Source organism: Nicotiana tabacum, chromosome 4 (assembly GCF_000715075.1).
Source record: "Nicotiana tabacum cultivar K326 chromosome 4, ASM71507v2, whole genome shotgun sequence".
In the NCBI taxonomy this organism is placed as follows: Eukaryota; Viridiplantae; Streptophyta; class Magnoliopsida; order Solanales; family Solanaceae; genus Nicotiana; species Nicotiana tabacum.
Window position 1 is genome coordinate 52,072,642 of NC_134083.1, and position 9,822 is coordinate 52,082,463.

Consider the following 9,822-nt stretch of genomic DNA (forward strand, 5'->3'; position numbering starts at 1 on the left):
CGGGTTTGAGATGTTGATGAATTCAGTAGATGGCCGAGGAGAAGACTAAAGTTCGATATATAATTATTTTGAGAATCACACCGCAGAAACCAAATAATATAGACAAGAAACCAGATAATATAGAAAAAATGTCATGGCAAAAACTACAATAACATAGACAAACAATATCGGGCATATGCCCGTGCTATCTTTCCTATCTAGTTTATATATATGTCATTGGCAATCTAAATCTTCCTCTTCCATTTATTGTTCTTTAAAATTATATTTGGGGTTTATAAACTTCCATTACAATAGTTTGGAGAGAGAAACTTACATTACAATAGTTTGAGAGTCTTCATATTGTGATATTAGAAATTTAGAAATAGAATTGTATTATAGTATGCATACATTTCATATATCTAATAATTTTGGGTTTCTATATGGTGACCTTTGAGAGGAGTAATCGATAAGCCTTAAGGCCTTATTTGCAGAACCAGTCAAGTGATTTGCTTGTGAAGGATTGAATGAAAAGCAAAATATTAAGAAGTGCTAAACAGATATATGCAGAATTATGTTGTCTTCTTTCTTGGTTTGAATGATGTTAAAAAATTACTCCTACTACATTGGTGATTGACTATTCAAAAGCAGTCCCAATTAACTTTGAGAAGTCACCAAAAATTATATTTTTCTCTAAAATATTTGGCATAGCAAAATGGGAATTGGAAACACTAAATTCAACAAAAAGTATTAAGATTTGGAATCCCAACCCGCGACCCACCCTGCACCCGCCGAAATTTAACAAAAAAATATTTTAACCCAGCCCCGCCCCGCCCCACCTGCATACCCTCTGACCCGCCCTGCCCCACAAACGTTGTAACCCGCACCGCCTCGCACCCGCCCCGCCCCAATGCCATCCCTACTTGTTCTAGGGCAAGTGAATTTGAAAGCAGTCTCTTTTAAAGAGAGTTAGAAAAGCCAATCCAGTTGTTTCCTTGCCGCCAGTGGATGAGAGTGCCCTTACATATAGTTCCAGGCTAGTTCCTGTTTAAGTTGGAGTTTTCTATGGAAAAGGAAAAATTCCCTATGCTTAAAGAGTTTCCATAACCAGGCCTAAGTGTGAACCTATTCAATTTCAGTGTCATATGAGTCAAGAGCTAGAGCAATAAAGTAGGGAATTTAGGAAAGCGGATTATCTTCTCGGGGATGCGGTGCTCTCTTTCGCATAAGCCCTTTGTTAAATAAGGTGATGGTGCTCTTTATCTGCTGCTTTCCCTCCTGGCAAGTGACTTAAAGAAAACAAGTGAAGTAAGCTCCCCCCGATACAAGCGAGCTAAGGGGCTTGAAGTTATCCCAATACCAGAGAGACACTTCACAGAGTGTGATACTAATGGTTAGGGGGATGGTAGTAACCCAACTGCAAGCACATGAACTCGCTATACCAATAGTTCTCTGCCCGCAACCCCAGCTCCTACTTCGAATGATAGAACGATTCGAAAGAGGCATACGTACGGCTTTGACTAAACGACTAACTAAGGCTAATGGAATAACAGAATCAGAAGCAGACGTAATCGAAAGAAAGCTTGGGCCGAATGGAAGGGACTTGCAACGATGGAAGGCTTACGGGATAGGGGCATACTCATATAAAAAATTTCCTAACTAAACCAATTGGGGTGATAGAATCCTAATCTTGAAAAGGCTCTATCCAAAATTTTGACAACACACTATAACAACTTGAACCATTTCCCCCCCATTTTGAACATTCCAAAGTCTATATGGCGTTCTACAATGCCATACCTCAATTTCCACTTCTGGACAGTTACATTTAACTTCTATATACTGACAATCTAAAAAATAAGTACACTGCCAAGTCACCTAAAAGATAATATCAAGTAAACATCCATGAAAACTTAGCACAAGGTATCTTATTTGTGAGTAAATGTTTAAGGATTGAATTATTCATAAAATGGCAGATGGTGCAGGGGCAATATCAAAACGATTTTGATTGGGTTGGTGTTTGATAACTCTGAGTCCTGATCTTCCCAAGATCCCAGGTGAATTCATAGAGCAGATATTCCAGATTGATCTGAACAGATCAAAATGGGTGGCGTAAGTGTCACTTTCGCAATGACAATCAACTATCGGACTATCTTCTTTGTCATGATCAAAATCAACGAGGATGTCACTCTTTGGATCAGAGGTTACATTGCCAGAAGCAAAATGCAGCAGAAGAATGGGAATCAAAAACAGACTATTGCTCCATATGGTCTCAATCATCCTTTCTCAGGGCGTATGTGGAAAATCATGTACCAAATAGCAATAGTCAATATATAAAGCGAGGCATACCAATGTTACTGCAAAAATTTGTATCGAATTGTATACGAGGCGATGGTTTTTTTCCACCTTTATCCATTCTTCAGCTTCGTGTCTCATATATGTACTAGTATGAATTATCAGCTGACAAATGTTTGCCTTTTCCTTCTTCTTGCCTTTTTGGTTTATGCAAGAGACTTCTTCTTTTGTATGTCAATAAATAGGTGTGATTCTTTTATCCATTTTGGACGTTAAAAACGCCACTGCTCCCCATTCTACTACCATTTGCTGTTGTTTTCAAGTTTTATACGCAGGGCTATTCTTTTTGTCCAACCTATGTGCAGCTTTATGTTTAACAACCTTATATATAGAGTTACAGACTCCACTTTTGCAGAATTATGAATTTAACATTGTTCAAAACTAGTACTAAGCATAGTAAGTGGTAACTAAAGAATTTCAAACAAGTCAAAACAAATTGTAATAACAAGTACTAAAAACTCACAATTTCAGCACGCATACCACATGTGTCCGGCTATATACAATTACCAAAAGAATTAAGGAACTCGTAAGTCCTTCACAAGCTCATCAGCACCTAAGCTCAGTTACCATATGCAGTTACCATCCAAAAAGAATTTAGGTAGCAATCCAACTATATACAATTACCAAAAGAATTAAGGAAATCATAAGTCCTACACAAGCTCATCAGCACCTAAGCTCAGTTACCATCCAAAAAAGAATTTAGGTAGCAATCCAACTATATGCAATTACCAAAAGAATTAAGGAAATCATAAGTCCTTCACAAGCTCATCAGCACCCAATCTCAGTTACCATCCCTTCTGCTGCCCCTCCATCATACAAGAAGAAATTTTTAATTGGCTTTCCTCCAGATTTATAGTGTATGAAATCCTGCAGAGAAAAGACATTAGCAAAGAACTTCAAGAGGCATTAATAAAAGACAAAAATTCACATAGTTACCTGTGCCATAATAGCTCCTACTATGGAAAAGATATCACAAGTAGTACCTCCCACTAATTTTGCAATAATAGCATCAGGGATTGAATCAGGAGTAAAATGCTGCAATTAATTGGCTATAGGGTTAACAACACTGAGAAAGAAATCAAACTTGTATATATATGCATATAATATAATACCTGTGTAGCACAGAACAAATCTTTGAATGTCTTAATATTTTCAATATCACCATCATACAATTCTCCCGGAAATCGCCCATTTGTGGCTTCAAAATTCTCAGCAACTGACGGGGAACAATATTATAGTTCACATACAAGATCATTCCAGTATTATGAAACCGAGTAGGAAACACATACCCCGCATGGCATAATAGACCTTTGACATTCCCTGGGGTAGTTCCTGCCATGGAACTGCAATTGCTCTCTGCAAATTAAATTAAAAACAAAAAAAGATTAAACCTTGGGCCTTGCAAATAAAAACATTATCAAAATAAGAAAAGCCAGTAAAATGCACCTCAAAACTAGGGAATTCCAGAATGGTATCAACTGTTTCACCAAATAATCTCTGCAAAAAGAAAATAAATTACTTTAGTAAATCTAACATTAAATATTTAGGGGGGAGGGGGGAGGAAGAACTTGACCTCAGACTTGATTTGATTGTTCAGATCCACAAAGATCTCAGCCAGACATCCCCTACATTCTACACTGTAGAATGCTACAGGTTTAGGCAGTTGGCGTAATCTCAAATTTAATTCACTCTGCAAAAGAAACATATTAGATGGGCAAATGGTTAAATTTACAAAATAACGTGTTTATTCTCTTACTCTTCTCTTCTCTGAGCAAGAACTAATTATAACAGCATCAAATTCTTGAAACTCAGCATCATTCAAGTTTGATAGACTTCCTGAAAAGTAATCCATATAAGAAAGTGCAGACAAGGAAACTCAAGAAACTAGGAAAAACAAAAAAATTAACCTTGTAGTACATGAAGAGCAACTGTAGAGTTGAACTTCATCAGTGTATCCTTGCAAAGTTGGGAAATTGTTTTATCTCTGTAATCATCCGGGTTGATCAGTGTATTAATACGAAGAAGCTCAGGAGTGGCCATCCTATCGTCATGTAGAGTTACTGATTTCACTCCAGCAACCATGATATATTTACAAAACTGCAATATTAATGATTGAGTTATGAAAAGAAAAAAGCAATAGTCCTTGAGGTTTCTACTTCCTAATCCCAACCAAACTCAAAGCAGCCCACTTTTTGGCGCTATAATGATTGAGTTATGAAAAGAATAAAGTAACAGGGAAATTGAATCAAAAGGATATAGTCCCTCTAAGCATAGTAGTCTTGATACCTACTAGTATTTCCTTAACTCAATTGGAGAAGAGTAAAATAAGAAATACAATCACGTTAAGGACATTCAGTTTTCTATCTGTTGAGCTTGTCATGTCAGAATATCTAGGACAAGAATGTTATACAGCAGTGAGCAAACTTCTTGTTCATACTTCATAGTGAGTTTAGCTTCACAATCAAATGTTATTTTGGCTTAAAAGTACATAATACAATCATGAAGAAACAAATAGCTTATACACGTGTAAACAAATAGAAAACATATGAAGTGAGTAATTAAGTGGAAACCAACTCTTGCTTTTCAATCGGCCGTTTTTGCATTAATTGCTACTTCATTAATCTTATTAATTAGCGTATTCGTTGTATTTGCTTCTCCTGATGGCTGGTCAAGTAACAAAAATGTTGTATTTTCTGGTACATCCTTAAGGATTGGATTAGTCTTTCTGGTGGGTATCCTTAATTCTCTCATCTCTTGAACCTATTCGTCGCAGACCCAAAACCAAAATGACCTCCCTAATTTTTCTCGGTTGTGAGACACATTAAATTGGAATCTAAGTCTCCAAAGAAAACGCAAATCAAATAAAGAAAACAAAAAAAAATTTAGAGGGGAATCAAACTTCTTGTACCACATGAACAAGGTGTTACCATATGTCTCTTTGTTACGCTAGCTGCTCCCTCCGATCCAATTTAATTGGTTTTATGGTCCATAATATTTGATTTTTTCAAATATCAAGAACCAATTAATTACTTTTTTCCAAAGTTATCGTTGGAGTAAAGAGTCTAAAAGTATTTGTTGCATTTCCAATGAACAAATTAAGATTAATATGGTCAATTTTATTATTAATTAATTCTAAAAAATTAATTCCTTAATATGTATGAAAAACGGTAAAAAAAAAAATCAAATAAAATGAACCGGAAGTAGTAAGTAGTAACTAAGAGACCACAACAGTACTTCTTCCTACAGTGCCAAAATTATGAACCAAAAACCAATGCGTAATTCTTCAAGTCCGTTTCTCTAAATTAATTCGGAAATCAAATACTGTAGTAGACTTTTAGCGAAACCCTAAAACCCTAACGAAATCTTTTAGTGGATTAAACAAGAAAAATTCAAATAAAGAATGACAATCTTTGATAGAAACTATAAGAAAAAGAAAAAACCAATAACTCACAACAGTATATTATCATCTTTCTTTTTCTACAAGTATATAAAATTTTCAAAATTTTCCATAAATTCACCAAAACAAGAAAGAATAACCTCTACTAGTGTGACGCCCAGTCCGCTCACTAGAATCTCTTCTGCAGCTAGCCTACATTGGAAGCTTTCATCAATTTTCGTATTTAAAAAAAATCAATAAATGTATGCAAGTGGTCAGAACTAATTACCTTTTTGTGTTTGCAAGTTGAAATTTCAAAGATTCAATTTCTTGATTCACGCCAAGTATTGGACGCTCAATTCGAGAATTAGCTTGGTAGAGATAGGAGTCTATCATCCTATCTCTGTTCCTTTGATCAACTTTATCATAAAATATTTCGAATTGGGAAAAACCGAACACTTGATGGATTTTCTCATACGTCTTGTATTTTTCCCTCGGAAGATTATTCAGAAATTTGCAATTTGGTTTACATTTGACTCTCTGTTGTTTGCAGACTGCGCAGCTATGTCTACGATCCATAGGGAATAGGTTGTAACAGAGAGAATGAAAAGAGATGTACAGAGACAATGGAAAGAGATGATCTGCAAATGAAAAGACTTGGCGGCAGAGTACGTTATTTATAAATTATGGAATATTACGTAATGACCCTTAATTTATAGATTTACCTGAAAACCCCCTGAATACTAAAATCATGTGTTGCTATTAGCCCTGAATTTTCTATCAAGTAGCTTCCCTCTTTATAATGTGTGAAAGTTAGTTATTACATTAGGCCAAAAAGAACATTCATGTGGCGTTTAACATTTATTTTTAAATTGACTATTTTTATTTCTTATTTGTATTTGTATTTTTCTTTCTTTTTAAATTTATTTTTTTCCTTTTCAAATCTTTTGCTAATAAGAGTAAATTACATGAAATTCATAATCTTAAAATAATAGTAACATCAAAAATAAATAATCAAAGAAATAAATCTAGATGGAAATCACAATTGAATTTTATTGTAACAGTAAACTCAGTTATAATTACTCTATAATAACAATAATACAAAAAGTTAAAAAGTAAAAAATCAATTGTTGAACATTAAAGTGTAGGAAAATTATCTCATATTTGTTCTTTCTTCTTGGCTTATCTTAATTTATTAATTTCTTGTTTTCTTTTTCAAGATCTAACAACTATTTATTTATAATAGAAAATCTAGTTAAGATCCCAAATACAACAATGAAGTAAAAATTTTAATCAATAACAATAAACCTAATTGCAAATTAGAACATAATTTACTCAAAAATAATGTATCCAATTGACACGATCTCAATTTTCCACCGTAGGATGTCGTGACAACACCTAGTCTCTAAGACTAGGTAAGCCTAACAAACATGCGGAAGTGAATGAAATAATAACTGGAAATCTCTAAACTCAACAACATATATTAAAAGGAAATCTCTATAGCTCAATGTGTATACAATAGCCCAAAACCCGACGTAATACAAGTCATAAGCTCTATGACAATACCAAAATCATTCCTATACAACTGTGTCTAGCAAAGAAGAAAAAATATAAAAGGGATAGAAGGGGACTCCGAGGCCTGCAAATGCGGGCAGGCATATCTTGAAGTCTCCAAATGCAAACTCAGCTCACTAGTGCCAGGACTGATAGGAAGTACTTGGATCTGTACAAAAGATGTGCGAAAGTGTAGCATGAGTACACCACAACGGTACCCAGTAAGTGCTAAGCCTAACCTCGGTAGAGTAGTGACGAGGTTAGGTCAAGGCCCTACTGAAAATAATAAGAAACAAGACGATAGATATAACAATACAATGGTAATAATGGAAACGTAACAAATAAGGAATTTACCAAAAGTTAACTACACATAATCAAGGCAGATAATACAACACGGAAGGAAACCAAGATTGACATGTTAAGGAAACAAACAACCAAGACAAATATAGCAAATAGAGAAAGATCAACAAGGGCCACTACCGAGGTATTGTCTTGTAATCCCAAATCACAAAAATAACTCAGCCTTTCCTTATATCACTGCGGGAGCCTTTATATTTAGTTTTGAAAATTATTTTTCCTGAAATAGCATCTCGTGTTTTAGCCTACCTTATCACACCTCATGGCTTCTAGTAGTTCCCTACTAGCCAGCGTATCAACTCCACCTTATCTTACCGCATGCATTTCAACCCCCAGACTTTATACTACCACATGCGTATGAATATCACATCGTATCATAAATCACACTTCAAGTGCCCAAAATTACAACTTGCTAGAGAAACCAAACAATAACAAAATTTTATAATAAGGAACCCACGACTCAATTACAATGCACACAAAGTCTTAACAATAACAACCAGAAGAATAACTCAATAGAATGATATTTCACCACTTAACACGTTGCCTCAATAGGAATCACAGCCTTTGCAACTCAATACCAATTTTAACAACAAGATATTCCAAGAATAGCAATTTCAAGTAAATAATTCAACAATTAAATAATGAATACGGGATAGAGGAAACACGAACTTCAACTAGACATGTAAAGTAATTAGCAAGTAAGAGATAAGACAAATAGACATGTGAATTTAGACAAGAAAAGGATGGCTATAACATATTAAAGCAACTTAATTAAGGCATGAAAGGGATCTACATAGCTAAAATCGAGAATTTCCATATTTTTCTCGTGTACACACTCGTCACCTTGAGTACACGGCATTCACATATCACAATTTTCACAAACAACACCAAATACTAAGGGGTAATTCCCTCCCCTCCCCCTCCCCCACAAGGTTAGAAAAGTCACTTACCTCAAACCACGCTAAATCAATTAACTAGAAGGCCTTTCCCTCGATTATCCAACTCCCAACGGCTCGAATCTAGCCAAAATAATTTCATACTATAAATATAACTATGACAAACTAATTCAAACAATGAAATTAATATTTTTGCGAAGAATTAAAAAGCCAACACAAAAAGTTAATTGGGGCCCGCGTCTCGAAACTGTATAAGTCAAAATCTGTCCGAGAATATTTAAGGTAAGATAATACTAAAGAAAAAACCCTCGAGCCATCGTCAGTCGAGGTCGACCAGGAAGCGGCGAGATTCATGGTCGTGATGTCAACAATGGTCGAGGTCGAGTATTGTTGATAAGTTTGTAATGACTAGTTTTTAAAATAGGATATTATAGAGATTATTCTAGTGGATATTCTTTGCACTTGTACTATTAGGATTTACTAAGAAAATGCCTCATATAAATAGAAAAAAAGACAATGATATGGGGCATGTGACATTCATTTGATAAGAACAAATTTCTGATAAAAGATTTTCTCTCTCTCTCTCTCTCTCTCTCTCTCTCTCTCTCTCTCTCTCTTATTAAGATACAAACACTACCTTTTGATCAAGATTCGGGTTCATATTATTCCATACTTTTCCATCAGATCCGAGAATAATTGGGTGAATCATTCTTCCTATTTTCTTAAATGCCATTTACTGTTATTTATTGCTATTAAATGCTCCATTATTGCTCATACTTCTTGAATAATTATCGCACGCTACTATCAATCTACCATCGGATCTATTTCATATTATCCATGTTTTTGGAACCCACATCTAAAAATATTATTATTAACTAGGTTTAACCCATTATCACATAAATTTGATTATTTGAACCAAAAAATATATTTTTTTTGTCAAATAATTTGGTGCCGTCTCTGAGAATTTCTTACTTAAGCTTTTAGTTTATTCTAGATCTACAGCCAACACGGGTCACTAACGTAAAACAAAAAAAAAAGCAAAAACAAGGTCTCCTTTCTTTATATGCACAAATCCCAACATGCCAGGTAACCGAGAAGGAAGGATGAGAATAATGAGCGACCTCCCAACTAACCTCATGAACATCATCAATGAAAGCTGTGAAACGACTGACGAAGACACATTGCCCAATGCCTCCCCTAGGCGAGATGGGTCGTCGCCTCCTCACTCCAGCATCATAAAATCTCTTGGTAAGGGAGCCTCCACATCGATGGGGGAGGAGACGCCCCTAGCTGTAAAAATGCTCCTTGAAG

General features: G+C 35.1%; 1 protein-coding gene across 1 annotated transcript; it reads right to left on the reverse strand.

Moving 5' to 3' along the window:
• Window positions 1–2,799: 2,799 nt before the first annotated feature.
• Window positions 2,800–6,335, reverse strand: LOC107767527 (SUMO-activating enzyme subunit 1B-1-like). Its single transcript, XM_016586558.2, has 10 exons — window positions 5,994–6,335; window positions 5,866–5,917; window positions 4,236–4,425; window positions 4,085–4,164; window positions 3,902–4,018; window positions 3,775–3,825; window positions 3,618–3,684; window positions 3,441–3,544; window positions 3,265–3,363; window positions 2,800–3,195 (listed from the first exon to the last, which is right to left on the reverse strand). The coding sequence occupies exons 1-10, from the start codon at window positions 6,281–6,283 to the stop codon at window positions 3,097–3,099; spliced, it is 1,149 nt and encodes a 382-aa protein (XP_016442044.1). The 5' UTR covers window positions 6,284–6,335; the 3' UTR covers window positions 2,800–3,096.
• Window positions 6,336–9,822: the final 3,487 nt, after the last annotated feature.